Source organism: Dipodomys merriami, unplaced genomic scaffold (genome assembly GCF_024711535.1).
Source record: "Dipodomys merriami isolate MVZ:Mamm:240054 unplaced genomic scaffold, mDipMer1.0.p SCAF_21, whole genome shotgun sequence".
NCBI classification, from domain to species: domain Eukaryota; kingdom Metazoa; phylum Chordata; class Mammalia; order Rodentia; family Heteromyidae; genus Dipodomys; species Dipodomys merriami.
This window is the reverse complement of record NW_027203493.1, coordinates 2,512,237-2,529,138: the sequence shown is the minus strand read 5'-3', so window position 1 is coordinate 2,529,138 and position 16,902 is coordinate 2,512,237. Positions and strand designations below refer to the sequence as shown.

At 46.8% G+C, this 16,902-nt stretch overlaps 2 protein-coding genes across 3 annotated transcripts in view; one reads left to right on the top strand and one right to left on the bottom strand.

Moving 5' to 3' along the window:
• Positions 1–4,133, top strand: part of Dtx4 (deltex E3 ubiquitin ligase 4) — a 37,354-nt gene extending 33,221 nt beyond the window's left edge. The window contains exon 9 of the mRNA XM_070032254.1: positions 667–4,133. Within this exon, the coding sequence (XP_069888355.1) occupies positions 667–900 (234 nt within the window). The 3' untranslated portion in view covers positions 901–4,133. The remainder of the gene's footprint in view (positions 1–666) is intronic.
• A 735-nt stretch (positions 4,134–4,868) lies between these two features.
• Mpeg1 (macrophage expressed 1) lies at positions 4,869–11,240 on the bottom strand. 2 transcript variants are annotated; one of them, XM_070032253.1, is made up of 2 exons: positions 11,137–11,240; positions 4,869–8,951 (listed from the first exon to the last, which is right to left on the bottom strand). In XM_070032253.1, exon 2 carries the CDS (start codon positions 8,892–8,894, stop codon positions 6,747–6,749), a length of 2,148 nt encoding a protein of 715 aa, XP_069888354.1. In that variant the 5' UTR covers positions 8,895–8,951; positions 11,137–11,240; the 3' UTR covers positions 4,869–6,746. The 2 variants fall into 2 exon arrangements, with proteins under 2 accessions (XP_069888354.1, XP_069888353.1); XM_070032252.1 differs by lacking the exon at positions 11,137–11,240 and adding an exon at positions 9,756–9,860.
• Between the last annotated feature and the right edge of the window lie 5,662 nt (positions 11,241–16,902).

Genomic DNA, 16,902 nt, shown 5'->3' with positions numbered 1-16,902 from the left:
TGTAGGCCCTTAGTTCAAGCCCCATGACTGACCAAAATAATAATACTATAATAATAATAATAATAATAATCTCATGTTTGTAGCTTATACTTTGAAGTACTGTAATCCATAAACTGGTATGAAAATGCTTTCCATGTAGTCTTCATAACTTTTGAGGCAGATTATATGATCACTATTTTCTAAATGTGGGAATTAAAGAGACGCTTGAGGGGCTGGGAAAGTGGCTCAGTGGTAGAGTGCTTGCCTTGCATGCATGAGGCCCTGGGTTCGATTCCTCAGCACCACTTAAGCAGAAAAAGCTGAAAGTGGCGCTGTGGCTCAAAGTGGTAGAGCGCTAGCCTTGAGCTGAAAAGCTGAGAGACAGCACCCAGGCCCAGAGTTCAGGCCCTATGACCAGCAAAAAAAAAAAAACCAAACAAACAAAAAAAACAGACAGACAAACAATAAAGAGACTCTTGAATTTCCACAAGCTCCCACCGTTATTCATTCGTAGAGCTGAGACTCACACTTTTACTCCAAGTTCCAATCTTTCTCCCACTGGATTGCTTCCGACATGGGTGATTGAGGAAGGCATAGGGGACCCTTGGGACAGCTCTGCTGTCCCAGAGATAAGTGTCTGACCCACCGTGAACACCTGCCTTTGTTTCCCTATCTTCGTCCCGCTAGGTTCTGAAGCTGCTGCTTGTGGCCTGGGACCGCCGCCTCATCTTTGCTATCGGGACCTCCAGTACCACGGGCGAGTCAGACACCGTCATTTGGAACGAAGTGCACCACAAGACAGAGTTTGGCTCTAACCTCACTGGCCACGGCTACCCAGATGCCAATTACTTGGATAACGTGCTGGCTGAATTGGCTGCCCAGGGCATCTCAGAGGACAGCGCTTCCCAGGACAAGGACTGAGGCTGGAAGGGTTTTGATAACCACCAGGTCCATGGGGGACTGCAGAACAGCGAATAGGGAGAGTTGAGGTAGAAGTTGGTATCATGCCTTCCTGACTCCCTCATCTCCCCTCTTGCCCCGTCTCCATCCTTCATCCCCGCCCCCAGCCTCAGGGGGGTACACCCAGATGGACAAAGGTGATGTCATTCATAAACTTCATCCAACATACAGGGGACGTGGGTTGAAGATCATCCTTAGTCTGGTCCCGTGGAGTGCTCTGGTGCTGGGTAGGCAAGGACTCTCCCCCTCCCTCCTCCAAGTAGGGGGTCATGGCTAGCACATTTCAGGGTATGGACGGTACATGGGCTTTCCATACCTTGACCTTGTGAGGCAGAAGTTCCTTGCCCCAGGAAGCTACTTGCTGTTTCCGCTCTGCTTTGAAAGCGGAATTTCCACCTCTCTCTCTTTCTTGTGAGACAGGGAGGTGCCACCGTGCCAGGCTGGGGGAAGGGCGAGGGGGAAGGCCCCGCTACACGGCTGCCACGTCAGAAGTCAAATGCCTTGGTGTAGAGTGAGAAAGCATTTCCTGCTGAGTGGGTCAGAGAGACAGCCTCTCCTTGAGCTCTTCTCCTAAGTCCTCAGCTTCTCCAGGCCCTTCTGTCCTCCTCCTCCTCCTCCTCACACCCTTGACCTGGTCCAAAGAGGTGTCTGGTTCTCTTGGGTGGATGGAAAGATTCTGGGATGGCATCCCAGAATGCTCTTTCAACCCTTCTCTGATAGAACCAGAACCTGCTGCGGTCTGTTGAGCATCTGCCCTGTCCAAAGGGCGAGGGGCCCAGGCCTCCTTCCCAGCTCATCCCAGACCAGCTCAAAGATGCCATGAGTTTCATGAAGTCACTGTGAGAGTAGCCCACACGAGGCTCTGTACTGTTTGTGCATGTGCATATGTGCGTGCGTGCGTGCGTGTGTGTGTGTGTGTGTGTGTGTGTGTGTGTGTGTGTGTCACAGGGCCACGCTGTCCCTCAACTCTGTTTCACAAGATGCCAAACCCCAGTTCCGATGGGGATCAAGTAGTCAGGGTCCGGTCCCGTGATTTTTCCTTACCCGTGCCTGACTAGCTCATAATGAACTTGCGCCCGGATGGAGTCAGAGCAGTACTTGGAGAGATACGATGAGGTGAGAGCTGGGTTCTTCTCCCCTGCCCTCTCCCCTATTGCTTTTCAAGACTGGATCAGAGCCAGCCTGCATCCAGTGTCTGTTTCTGTGAGGATTTCAGTCTATCTTCATGCAGCTGTCCTAGGTCCAGCCCAGAAATGGTTCTGGATTCCCCGTCCTGCCAACCCCATCGATTACAGATTGACCCAGAGCATGGCAGCAAAGCCTCTTTAACCCATTCCTAAGCAGGGATGGGACCACATATGGTCTTATCCAACCTGCATCTGGGCTGTGTCCCAGATGCCGTCCATCTCCTCAGAACAGCCTCTTACCTTTGGCTCCCAATAAAGAATGGATTGGGAGTCGAGAAGGAAAGAGGGAGAAATGAAGAAGGGAAACCCAGTTCAGGAAATCCAATTCCATCTTGAAAAGTAGGGGTTTGGTTTTGGTTTTTTTGAACTGTTTGGAGGGAAGTTCCTCTGGATACTAATTTGAATTTATATACCTCACGTTTTGGAGGTTTGTCATATAAATATATATATATTCATATATATTTCATAAGATTTGGAAGGTTTTTAATGCTTGGAAAAGTAGAAACAAAGGAACCTTCAACAATGGTACTTAAGACAAAGGCTACGCTTTTGTGAGAACCAGCTCTGTAGCTGCCTGCCATGGGGCCATTTTGCTATTGGTGTGGCCAGTGGATTCAGCTGAATGCCATGTAGCTCCCTGGGACTTGCTGGTGCTGAATTCTCCTTCATGCTCTGAATGGCTACAGGGGCGTTGATTTGTTCCATCAGAAGGAGTTGTGATAGGAGGAATGCTTCCTGTCCTCTTAGCTCCAGCCTCTCCGTTCAGTGAGATGCTGATTTGCCTCACCAGCAGACCAGGAGACTGGTCCTGAGTTCACTGCACCTCCAGCTACGTTCCTGCCACAGCTAGGAAGGAAGCAGCAGAACTGTCCCCTTCCATCCCTTGGACAGCCTCACGATAGGATTAGCGTCATCCCCTCCAGCATCCACACCAAGTACTTGCTAGGCTTATTGGCCACTGGGATAAAGGCCTGTGGGTAGGAACATACAATGGGAAGCGGAGGCAAAAGACATGAAGAAACGCTTTGGTAGCCGGGAATAGACAGTAGAGAGACGCTTCACCGGGCAGAAGAAGGTGTTAAGTGGGAAGGAGACAGGCAAGGACAGGAAGAAGAGGACCCCAGAGGGGGTCTTAAGGAGTCAATGTGCCTGTGGCAATACTCAGCCTTCACACCTACAAGCCTTTCCCCCCTAGGACTGTGATAGGTCCCCGCCCTACTTCTCTTTCTGTCTGGGGATGCTCAGGAGGAGCTACCTCACGCTCCTGCTGCTCTGCTTTGGGCTTGCTTCACAGGAAGGATCTTGGATCTCCTGTCTAACAACTGTGCCAGGTATCACAAGAGGGGCATAGCCTTCCCCTGGTACCAGCCTAGAAAAGGACAGCCTCCATTTCGGGGAGAACCCTGCCCGTAGAATCCCGGGGTACCCACTATGTGGATACAAGGCATTTCCCACTAGAGGCCCTGCTGTGCTCTCCTGGCCTAAGCAGGGGACTCCCGTGCTTTTCCTTTCATGGTCTTAGCACCAGCAGCCTCGTTCTCCCTTCCTGAGTCTCTAGGGTCAACACCTGGGATTGCAGAGACACACTTGGTCAGACACGCATCCCTTAAAAGGTTATAGGATATATACATGTTTGCCTGTGCCTTTGTGTTTTCATTCCCCTCCCCTTTTTTTGTAAAACTTTGGACTTCTCTGTGCTTTCATACTTGGTCAAAAGTACTTGTCCTGGTTACTGCACTGTTTGGTTCATGGGAGAAGGCCCATGGGGCGAAAGTGGGGACCCCTGCCCCTTTTCCTGGTCTGTGGTCTCTGGCGCCTGAGTGGGGGCTTCTGGGAGAGGGCAGTTACATGTCCACCTGTAATGTGTTCTGTTTGTAAACTGCTGTGTTTTGAAGTTGTTTTGGGGTTGTTTTCCTTTTTTTGGTGTTGCTCTGTGAGAGGACATCGCCACCTGGTGCTCATGAGGTGTATGTGCAGAACAATAAATGGCAAATGAACAACCGCAAACTGCTTTTGGTAGATGAGTGACTTACACCTTAGAAGTTTTGTTTGTTTCCCTTTGACTCTGTAAGCAACCACAACCCTTCCACCAGATAAGGGGGGAGTCTTATTTTCTTTCATTCTTTTTTTGTTTCTACACTTTTTTCTATTAATATATATGACCTGATTGGATTCTCCTCCCCAATTCCCCCCACTACCCCACCCCCAAAGAAACTGACCACATGGTACATGTTCACTTCTTAAAGGCCCTGTCCCCCTGAATAAAATATGATGCTTTTTTGGCCAGTTTTAGGGCTAGTATTCAGGGCCTGGGCATTGTCCCTGAGCTTCTTTTGTTCAAGGCTAGCACTCTACCACTTGGGCCCTTTGGGCTTTTTCTGTGTATGTGGTTCTGAGGAACCCAGGGCTTCATGCACACTAGGCAAGCACTCTACCACTGAGCCACATTCCCAGCCCTGGTGTATGTTTTAAGCATTTACAGGTGATTGATTTTCAAATACATGTTCAGTATTAGTCAGAACAAGAAGAACACAAAGAGAGAATGCAAAGGTAGAACCACTTGACACCCATATCTGTAGTCCCGAGAGTGTGGTCTGGTCTTTTCCCAGCCACCAGCCCATGATGATCAGTGGGGAGCCAGAACCTCGCAGGGCCTGTGGGTCTGATTTGGTCAAGCATTTGATGGATATGAACTGAAGACGCCCAAGTTCTGATTTCATACGGATAAGCATTGAGACAGGGTTCGTTGATGGAAGATTTTAATGCATATTTACACATCGTTTTGTTAGTAGACGTGTAGGGTTATACAGAACTCTTTTTGTTTCAATGGGCAGTTAGTTTGCTAAAAGCCTAAGAATCTTTGGCTCTATTTTAACTTTCTGACAGTCACTGTCAAAGAACTCATAGAGCAAAGTCAGTCCGTGTTTGCAGAAATATAGTTAATTCAGAACCCACAAAACACTCAAAGGTTTAGAACATGCTGAAGAGGCAGGGTTAAGGTATAAAGATTACAGAATCAAATCTCAGCTAGACAGTAGGGAGTACCAGGCTCAAATTCAATTTGCTTTTCCATATCTCAGTGGGAAATGAATGAATCCCGCAACTTGAATACTTGAAACTCATTAGATGTGTCTACTGTCAGCACAAGCCCTTGGGTGGGAATATTAACAATGCAAAAACAAATTACCCTACCCAGAAGGTAACACTTAAGGCACTGAATTTGATGGGTAAATACAGTATGTTTTTTTTTTTTGGGGGGGGGGTCCGGCCATGGGGCCCGAACTCTAGGCCTGGGCGCTGTCCCTCAGCACTTCAGCTCAAGGCTAGCGCTCTACCACTTGAGCCACAGCGCCACTTCCAGCTTTTTTCTTTTTGCTTATGTGGAGCTGAGGAATTGAATCCAGGGCCTCATGCATGCAAGGCCAGCGCTCTACCACTGAGCCACCTTCCCAGCCCTACAGTATGTTTTTGAAATGTGATGGAGAGATACTGATAACATGGCAGCACTCACAATGAGATAAGATTGATATTAAAAATTTTGCAAAGCCACAAATATTGCCAGGTGACAGTCCCCAGCGAAGTCAGCCTGGAAACAGAAATGATTGCCTCGAGTGGTCTATGGCTAAAGACACAGATTTTATTACATCAGCCCCCTTTATGAGTTAAAAAAATATATTTCCTGGAGAGGACTTGAGGGACATAGTCAAGAATCTGAAGAGTGGTCTGATCTAAGTAAGTCCTTACGATGGGCCAGCTGGAAAAAGTAGAATTAGTACGTATTTTTTTCCTTTGAGATGCCGTTAAGATAATCCAGGGAGATGACACAACTCATTAATGGGAGCCTTTGAAGCTAAAAAGCAACGGCCAGGCAGGACTTCCTGCCTGTGGAAGCATAAATCCAGGCTGCTTTCAAAAAACAAAATACAGGGATGGCAGTGATTAAAGCAGAACCTCTTTAAAAAATCACAAATTGGAAACCACTAGAGATGCAAGAGTAAATAAAATGCAAGCCAGGCACTGATGGCTCCACACCAGTAATCCTAGCTACTCAGGAGCCTGACAGCCAGCCCAGGCAGTAAAGTCCATGAGACTCTTTATCGCCAATGAACTACTCCGAAAAAGCCAGAAGTGGTGCTCTGGCTCAAGTGGTAGAGTGCTACCCTTGAGCACAAAAAGGCTCATGGGGCAGTGCCTAGGCCCTGAGTTCAAGTCCCAAGACTAGCCAAAAATAAAAAGTAAATGCAGTTTACAAATCCAGAGGTCTGCATTTCTCCCTCTTTACACGCATGCATTCCGGTGGAGACAATTAGGTAATAAACCAGAGAACAGATAACCGCATTTCTGAGTTAGCCCCTAGGATGGCCTTTGGATGAACAAATCACAATTGTTCTCTCCCCGCCCCACCCTTGCCCACAGAACCCTTTTCATGTCTAGCCCCACCCACAACCCCAACTCCCCAGCTAAGGGAGTCACCCAGTGCTTTTTGTTGCCCTTGTCACTCCAATACTTGGGAAGGTAACAGTCGAGAGAGCAGTAATGAAAGTCATGCTTGAAAGACAGACAGGGGTCTGACAAGCCCAGAAAGGGCTTACCCCCCCCCCTCCCCGCATCTGGAGAGATTTAAGCTGGACCTTGCCCTTGCTCTTGGTTGTGGCTATCTCCAGAGGTGGCAAAACCCTGCCTTTCCTCCTCCTCCTCCTCGATCGCCTGGTATCCTTTCTTCTTGTACTTCCGGATGCCGTAGAGGACCAAAGCAATCGCAGCTGCCAGGCCGAAGGTGACTGCTAATGTGACTCCAGCCACTGCCCCTCTAGACAGGCCACTTCCATCGCCGTAGACGACGGTCATTGCTCTCCGCAACTCCAGCGGCTCCCCCAGCCTCCACTGGTGGGTCTGGGAGTCTTTAATCCAGGATTTGGACCCCTCGGTGTTGGTCACTATGACTGTGTTGGTGGCAGCCTGGCTCATAAGAGGAGGCCGAGTGTAAGGCGGGAGCCTGGCAGGGGGCAAAAGGCCACTGGTGAAGACTCCGGCCTTGACGCAGTAGGAGACTTGGCAGCCATCGCTGATGAGGGCCAGGTGCTGGCTGAAACCCCCAGGACATTTCTGCAGCGAGGGTACGCCGAGGTCCCTGGAGATAGCCGAATTCACCAAGGGGTTGCCCACAGCGCAGCTGAAGAAGCCACCAAAGGGAACTGAGAACTTGTATCCCAGCTCGTAGTCCTGAGAGGCACACACCTTGAGACTCTCAAACAGGCTCAGTGGGATGTAGCCAGCCGGGCACGACTGGGCATCCGTCAAGGGGTTCATGCTCTTGCTACTGTAAAGACCCCCAAAGAGAAGTCCAGAGTTTTCAGATACCTGCCCATGCGCCGCGCACCAGAAAGCCCTAAATTCAGCCTTCGCCACTCGGAACACATCCTCACACACCGTCTTACAGAAGATGTAGAGGGTGCATTTCCGTCGACAGTCGAGGTGATTGTAACCCTCCTCGTGGATCTGGGACAGGAGATGGACCGCGTAGTAGCCGGAGGGACAGGAGAAGTTGCCCGTGAGTGGATTCTTCTGCTCCAGGTTCTGACAGAGAGCCACCTCGCTCCCCGAGAGTTGGGTGCATTCCTGATACACCCCACCAAACGAGAAGTTGGTCATCTTCCCCTCGCAGGAGCCATCGTCTGTATTGGCCTGGAAATTGAAGTTGGGAGAATTGACATCGGTACAGCCAGGGTAGGTATTAAAGGCGTAATAGCGTCTCACGGCACTTTCTACCGTCTTGGACAGCTTCTTCACCAAGGGACCAGGCAAGGCAGGCAGCTTGTCCGGCTTGATGAAGAAATACAGAGGCAGGCCAGCGCGGTCCACCGCCACCAAGTGGTTGGTGATGCCCTGCTGCCAGGCTTGGAGGGTGATCCCGGGGTAAAATGGTACCCCTCCGATGCTCTGCACCCTGGAGTGAGTGCGGTTTGCCAGGTAGCCTTTGGTCAAGGCATTCTGGGAAGTGTAGTTGTCCTCCAGTTTGGAGTTCACGATGTTCAGGAAGGTGATTCCCGCAGCCGCCGTTATGGCCGTGTGGCTGCTCTGGCCTTCCTGGAGGAAGGTGGTCCTGAGGTGATCTTCCTGAACAAGAGCAGCTCCGGCGTCCACGCTGGTGATGACGTGGGTGCCGTAGTTGAGGACCAGGAGTTCAGCCAGGTAGGTGGCCATCCTGGTCTGGTTGTTCTCCAGCCGGTCACAGATGTCCATGAGCTCCTTCTTAAACTCCCAGCTGAGCTCTGAGGTGGGGTTGATCTTGGCGGTGTAGACCAGGTTTCTGACTTGCACTCGGGTGGTGATGGCGTGTTCTTTCACTTGAAGGGTCTTCATCCTCTGGAACTCAGCAGAGAACTTGCCGTTGACCTTGGAGAACAGGGAGAGCTCAGTGTTGATGGATGATGCGGTGCTGCTCTGGTAATTCATCCAGGATTCCAGGATTTCGGAATTCATCTCCAAGTCGCTCTGTTTCTGTGGAATGGTGTAGACAGCATCGGGGATAATGTACTGTCCATCCTCTGTGGTCTTGCAGTGGGTGTAGGTCAATTCCAACACCCGTCCCATGTCCACATTCCGCAGATTATCCCAGCCCCCTCCGGGCAGGACCTCCAGGACCGGTAGTTTCAAGGCATTCTTGCAAGTTTGAAATCCGGTCTGATCAGTCTCTCCCAGCGACGGGTCTGATCCCACACAGGTAGCTACAGCCCAGAAAAGGACAGCTTCCCTCCAGCCTCGCATGACTCAGACAAGCCGGCCTCACCCCAGCCCTGAGCAATGGCCAGTGGATGGTGCAACCTGAAAAATGGCAAAGAAAGCTGCTGTTCAAAACAGAAATTTCAACAGTTCTCCCAAAGCCACCAGTTAGTTCCTCTTTAGGCTGGATCTACTTCTCAAATGGGGAAATGAGAGTTGGTAGGAATATTACGGTCTATTGGAACTTTGAATAAAAATTACGCTGTACTAAGATAGGCAAAAACAAAAAACAAAAAAAAAAACCTCTATATCCCTGACAGGTCACTTACCCGTGTTCTGTTCCCCTCTCTCACACACGGACACACACACTGGCTAATCTACAGGCAATCTGCTTTGTTCTCAATATTACTCCCTTGGCTTGGCCTAATGACTATCCTTCCTCCAAGGGATCATTCCAAAATTGTTCAGCCTGGTCCCCTGCCCAGAATCTTAATCTAAATATAAAATTCCACTTCCCCAACCCTAGATTATATAGGCACCTGAATTGCTAGAAGCACAGAAACTGGGGCACAGGACTTAAACAATAGGTTCCCAGACTGCACCACAAACTCACCAAACTCTTTGAACCCTCAGCTACCCATGACGCTACCCCCCACCCTTAGAACTGTATAGCTCCCAGTGACCCTGCCCCCTAATTATTACCCTACTTCCACCCCTCCACCCCTGCCCCCAGCATACCATGCCTCCAGTCTCCTGACTCTCCTCTGGTCACCATGGGGTCCCTCTCCCACTCTCCAGTAAAGTTGCTCCGGTCCATGGAGCTCCTACTCTGCTCTTTCTTTATTCTAATACCCTTGTGATTCCATTTGCTAACAATGAGCACCCAGAAAAAGTATGATCTCCTACCTCACCGCGTTCTTCCCCAGAATTTGGTTGGGCTTTGCATTCAATCTCTAGGACTCAGTGTTTCGAAACTCTCCCCTGCCTGTTCTCTCCTGGAGCTCCACAGTCAGTTTCTTTTTCCCAGAAATGCAAATGCTAGTTGCTACGTCATCCTTTTCTGAGGTGCCCCGCCTCCAACAAATCCAGACTAGCTGTGGGACAAGGCCCAACCCTTAGATTTCCCATTGGCCTTGGGCTGGAGATTGTTCCCACCCAAGAACGGGAGTGAAAACCTTGGATGCACTCCTTGTGAGAGCTCATTGTTTTAGGGCCTGATGGCCCTGACTTTGGATATGGCTTTATCTGGGGGCAGACTTTAAAGGACAGGAAGAGGAGTCTGCTTGCCATCCACAGGAAAACCTTAAGTCTTCCTTGCATAAAGCATTCAGAGTGAACATGAGAGGGCCCCACACTACTGCCATTTCCTTTCAGAAAGAAATGTTCAAACCGCCCCTCCCCCAAAAAGAAAAAGAGCAAGAAATGTTCAACCAAACACAAAAGTCGCATGATAATCTATTTTCTGAATTATACAGATTTCCAAAGTACCCACTGGCCACAGAATACATGTGTGTCTGCACACACACATTTATCTTCTCCATACATGTGGTCAGCAGTAAGTATCTTTGTAGCTATACCTTTCATTTTTCATCTCTTTGTGAAGTGCATGCAATCTGTATAGGTGCATAAAATGAAGTATGATTCTCTATTACTCAGTTATTTTATATGAGTCACGATTCATTTGTTATGTCCTTACGAGAACATAACTTCATAAATTGCCTTTTGTGTGAAAGCTGGTGCCAGGTTTCTTTGACCTTATAAATTAGAATGATATTTCCAGACTCAAGGACCAAGGACCAGGATAAACTAAAACCTAGCCCCATTAATTGTTTGGGATTATTCGAACATAGAACAATTAGCAGTAGCTGATAAGAATCTGCTTTGCAAAGTATTACTCTCATGGCTTGGTCCACCGAATAGCCCAGTCCCCATCCCTGAATCTTAATCTGAATATGAGAGTCCCTTCCTCCCCCACAGGCACCTGAAAGAGGAGCCTGGAACCAGCCCTGTGCCACAAACTAACAAAACTCTTTGAATTTTCTGTTCCCTGTGACCCTGCTCCCTAATTATTACTCTACTTCCACCCGTCCACCACCACCCCCCTACCCCTAGCAGGCCAGGCCTCCCAGGTCTCCTGACTCTCCTAGGTCACCATGGGAGTCCCTCTCCTACTCTCCAGTAAAGTTGCTCTGGTCCATTGAGTTCCTTTTCTGCTCTTTCTTTATTCTAATGCCCTTGTGACTCCGTTTGCTAACAAAGAGCACCCAGAAGAAGTATGATCCCCTACCTCACCGCATTCTGCGTTCTCCACCAGAAGGCTTAGGCATTCAATCTTTAGGACTCGGTGTTTTCAAACTCTGCTCTCTCCTAGAGTTCCAAAGTCAGTTTCTTTTTGCAAATACTAGTTGCAACACCCTCCTTTTTTAAGATGCCCCGCCTCTAACAAATCCAGACTAGCTGTGGGACAAGGCCCAACCCTAAGGTTTCCCATGGGCCTCAGGCTAATGGAAGGAGGCCACAGAATTCAGAACAGTTAAAGATTTCAATTGTACGCTATGGTTCCCAGAATCAAACTTCAAACCAGACATAAGGCTGCAGTGGGGGAAAAAAATGTCATGTTTCTGTTCACAGATTGGTACTATCATCTGTCTGTATCTTGAAAACAAGATTTCAGAAATGAAGTATTTTGTACTGTTACTAATGTTGTGCAAGATTTTCAGAGTAAGTCTGGTTCTGAGCTTCACGGATTGAGTTTCACTACTCTTTTAAAACCCTGGTAGTCTTCTATAAACCCAGAAATGCTACATTATCGGTCTACACAGACCACAGTTATTATGCTTCAAGGAAGTGAGTTCTACCGGTCTTTCATGAGGGATTAATTTATGAATTAATACCCAGTCTATAAACTCTTGTAGAAAATGTTCTGAGTAATCATTTCTTTCTTTCTTTCCTCTTTCTATTGTAATAGTGATGTACAAAGGAGTTATAGTTATGTGAGGAAATTAGTACATTTCTTTTGAGCACTGTAATCCCTCCTCTCATTTTCTCCCTCCCAATCCCTCTCCCCTACAAGTTGTACAGTTCACTTTCAACAGCATAGTGTCTCCCAAGTATCCCTGCTGCGTTAGGTCACCCGTGGTCCCTGTAAGGAAACGCCCACCTCGCAGACCTAATCACCCTCCATGGCAGCACCTGTGCAGTAGATAGGCACCACCCACTTCCGGCCCCCAACGCTATAAAGGGGGCCTCCAAGGAGGCAAACTGAGCCATTTTCTCCCTTCCCTCATGACAACTTGGTTTTTGCCCCTGCTGCTGACCATAACTCTTTTCTACTTCTGTCTGTGTGGTCTTTTAGGTTACTCTCTGCTGGGTTACATTTTTCCTTTCAGTCCCACCATTCTTGGTGCGCTATAATCTTCTTCATTTTATCACAGACAAAATTGAAGACAGCTAAAAGAACCAACAATGAAATGATAAACTATTTTAAAGTCAACAATTATTTCAAATGATTTGGTTAACAAGAAATTCTTGTGAAGCACAGAGGTTATACTTGTAGTATCAGCTACTGAGAGGCAGAGATTGGGAAGATTGAAGATAAAGGCCAAGATAGGCCAAAAAACAAAACAAAACAAAAAGCCCAAGAGACCCCAGCCCAATCAATAAAAACCTGGATGTGGTGGCATGCACCTGTCTTCCCAACTATTTGAGAAACATAAATAGGAGATGGTGACACAGGCCAACCCAAGAATAAATACAAGAGAGAAGGTATTTGAAAAATAAAGCAGAAAGAGCTGGGGTGTAGCTCAGGTGGTAGAGCACCTGCCTGACAAGTACAAAGTCCTGAGCTCAAACTCCAACAGTACCAAGGGAAAAAAAAGTCTTAAGTCATAATGTGAAGGATATTCACTTAGCATTACCTCAACTATGCACAAATAGAGATAAAGATGATATAGATAGATATAGATAGAGAGCGATAAAGAGAGGGAGATATGGGGGGATCTTTGTACTACTCATAGTTTTATCTGTTTGTGGGGGGGGAGGTTGCTTTTTCTTTGTTGGCATGGGGCTTGAACTCTGGACCTGGGCCCTGTCTGTGCCTGAGCTCTTCAGCTCAAGGCTAGCGCTCTATCACTTGAGCCACGGCACCACTTCCACTTTTCCAGCAGTTAAGTGGAGATAAGAGTCTCAAGGACTTTCTTGTCCAGACTGTCTTTGAACCTCGATCCTTGGATCTCAGCCTCCTGAGTAGCTAGGATTACAGGCGTGAGCCACTGGCACCCACTTTCATATGTTTTATTGAATTATTTTTGTTTTCTCCCCTCTTATGTTTCTGTATTTTTTGAGTGAGCAATGAATATGTCCTGCCCATTTGATAAATTTTTACTAAGAACCTACTAATAATTTCAAAGAGCAATGAGTACCACCTTTATACTCAGAATATGTGTATAAAGAAATTAAAGCCATTTCTAGCATTTTCATATGTCTGAAATGTTCAAAGCCTATAGCTTCTGAGAATCCTGTGCTAAAGGAAGTTGTTTTTGTGGTTCATGGGTAATAATGAAAAGAGAAAAGTCCAAAGGATGGGAATCTGGGACTCAAAGTAAATTTGCATGTCAAGGATAGGAAATGATTCTCATAATGGACAGGTGTCAGGAAATGGAGGCAGGTAACTTGTCTAGTGTGTATCACCCACACCTTTCTTGTTTTATTCCTTTTATGGTTTTTGGTTTGGTTTGGTTTGGTTTTGGTTTTGGTTTTTTGCCAGTCCTGGGGATTGAACTCAGGGCCTGAGCACTGTCCCTGAGCTTCTTTTTGCTCTAGGCTAGCATAGCATTCTACCACTTGAGCCACAGTACCACTTCTAGCTTTTTCTGTTTATATGGTACTGAAGAATCAAAGCCAGGGCTTCATGCATGCTAGCCAAGCACTCTACTGCTAAGCCACATTCCCAGCCCATTTTATTCCTTTCACAGACAATTTCTTCTGCCATTTCTTACTGAAATAGATTCACAATTGTGTAAACTCTCCAGATGGCCACGATCTGCGAGTAAAGGCCTGTGGTTTACCAGTGGCTCATGCCTTTAATCCTAGCTACTCAGGAAGCTGAGATCTGAGGCTTGCAGTTTGATGCCAGCCTGGGCAGAAAGGTCTGTGAGACTCTTATCTCCAATAAACTACTCAGAAAAAGCCAGAAGTGGTGCTGTAGCCCAGGCCCTGAGTTTGAAGTGGAGAGGATCTAACTGGCGCCATCTTGGCCATGTGATGGATAGGGAATTGGGTTTAACTGGCCCCATGTTGTCTTCATGGTGGTAAAAGAGGAAGTCTCACCTGCCAGGTGATGGGCATACCTGAATTCCCAGAGGCAGGGACAGGGACTTAATGATAGATTACTGAACCTACAGGCCTGTGCCTTGAACTTGGAAGACTTTGGAGTTTCCTGTGACCCTGCCCCCTGACCTGACCCTATTTTAGGGTCAGACCAGCTGGAATGCCATTAGACCAGGTCTCCTGTTCCTGTGGCTCCTGGCTTCTGGCTCTCCTCTAGTCACCATGGCGTTCCCACTTCAGCTCTCCATTGGGGTGGATCTGGGTTGTTGGTAGTGTTTTTCTGCTGATTCTTTCCTTTCCTGCTCTCATGGCTCAGTTTTCTAACAGCGTTAAGTATATTCACAGGGTTGCAGATCTTTGTGTAGATGCCAGCTTTCTCATAAAGACTCCCAATTCGACCTCTCAAAATGTGCTTCTCTGTATTTTGTTGACTGGATTGATCTGACAACAACTTCAAACCCCAGGACTGGCACAAAAAAAGACAACAACAACAAACAAACAAAAAAACACTGAATTTTGATGTCTAGCACGGTTGTTATGCATGCCTCTGTGGTTCCCAAATGCTACTTCACTTCCTCCATCAAGAAGCAAGAGGGAAGTCCCCAGCAGCTTTCTTTCTCAGTCTGAACATGTGCAGAACTTCTGATACCATCTCACGTGGAACTGAGCGATGATTCAGATCTGAAGTTCACTTCTGTGTGGGCGGCGAGCTGGTACAGATGTTTCCTACTTCTGCAAATTCACCTGCGGTCTGAGACCGCTTCATTTGTCAGGACCATTCATTCCTCTCCTGACTTTCAACAGAAGTCAAGAAAACCAGGCTGACCACTGGTGGGCAAAGCATGGCTACATGGATGGGAGAGCGATGGCTTTTATAGATTCCGGAATCTGCTTTGCTCTGGAAAGGCTAGAAGGTGTCCGTGGAGAAAGCGATGATATTTTCCCTTTTGAACCTTGAATTCCTAACCTGAGGTTTTGAGAGTTGCTTTGTCAGCTCCTTCCCCTCAGAATCAGTTCTTCCCTCCAGGATTGTTTGCCTACTGACCACAAAAATAAGAACACAGCGGTTTCATGATGACCATGAGAAATTCTACATATTACCATTAAATGTCCACAGCTTGGCAGCCAGAACTGTCTGATTGCTATTCTTTGTTTTAACTCTTCCTCCAACTTTCCTCCATCTCATTTCTCCTTATTAATTATTCCTTTTCTCCTTTTCCCCCACTTTTTGTTTTCCATTGACAAACTTAGGTTTGGGAAACAGAAGCTGGTGCTTAAAGGGATACTTCCACCGTATTCAAGGAGACCCTGATATGACTAAAGGCAGTGTCAATGACCGCTCCACTATTGCATGTCAAGACATGCTAACCACCTATTGCTAACCAAGCTATTGTTATCCATCACATCATTGATTCCCACTCAATGCTATGCTGCCTCAACTTCATTCCCACGCAGGACATTTCAATGGAAACTTGTTTCATTGGTCCCTTAAATAAATACTGATTGAGCATCTCTTACTTGTCAAACATCCTTGTAGGTGCCAGTTTTGAAGACACCATTATTGTCCAATTGAATGCTCTTTTAAAAGTCAAGGACACAGTAAGCTCTTACAACAACCTCTCTCTTTTCATCTAACTTCTAAGACTTGAGCATTTAAGGCCAATCTCCTTCGCTGCCTTCCCTCTGCCCCCCAACTCTCTTAAGACTTTTTGATGACATCAGCATAATAGGACAAGTGCTTCTCCTTCAGCTGAAGAACTTAACATGGAGAACTGTTGCACCCAATGGCCTCATTTCTCAGTCTTCACATTGTGACTTCCTCTTTGAGGGATTTGAGCAAAAGAAATGTTTAACCAGCATGTGTGGGTTCACTGTTGACAGATTTCATATGTCTAAACTGGTTTCACTGTTGTGTAATACAACCAAACAAACCCCAAAACCCCACAGTGTCATATAAAGTCTTTCTTCTACCACTGGATCTTCAGATAGACTCTCGGCTGAAGCAAAGTCAGTTATCAATTTTCACTTGGAATTATGATGAATAAGTTAAAATAAAAACCACATGAGCTCTTCCATCTCAAGTCCTCATGGACTTGAGGTCTCTATTTCTTTCATAATCTAAACAATGAGATTAAGATTCTGCATTGATTAAGATGCATTTTGTATTCATAAACCTCTTTTGTAAATGGCAACTCCTTTGTACAATTACTTAAAGATTAAAAAAAAGAAGAATCTGGACTGGGTTGTAGGCCTATTCGGTCCTCAGATTTTGTCCTGATTCTCATAGTCATACAAATTGCTCAGTTGCTAGATTAACAATTATGGATATGAAACAGAGGTTTCAGATTGAAAGCAATGTCCTGGTTCCATATTTAACACTGGAAAAGCTCTCTCTTTCACTTCTCCAACTATGAAATAAACAATAGCGATTTCCTCCACTATAGAAGTAGTTGCCATGTACAGATGAAATTGCTAAGAGGATTGACTGTCAGCATCCTTGGAAAGCTCAATATGGCATAGGCAGATACTCAAGTCTATATCAGCTCTCTGCTTTGCTGAGCTGGCGGTGCAATTCCCAGACTGATGCTGTAGCTCATTCCTTTGAAGATGGGAATAGGAAATGGCCATGTTAGAACATCTCATGAATTTTATGTGGGAAGCCATATTGAATCAGAAGGAAAACTTGTATAGTTTCTATTTACATTCTAAACCAAGGCATGCGTCT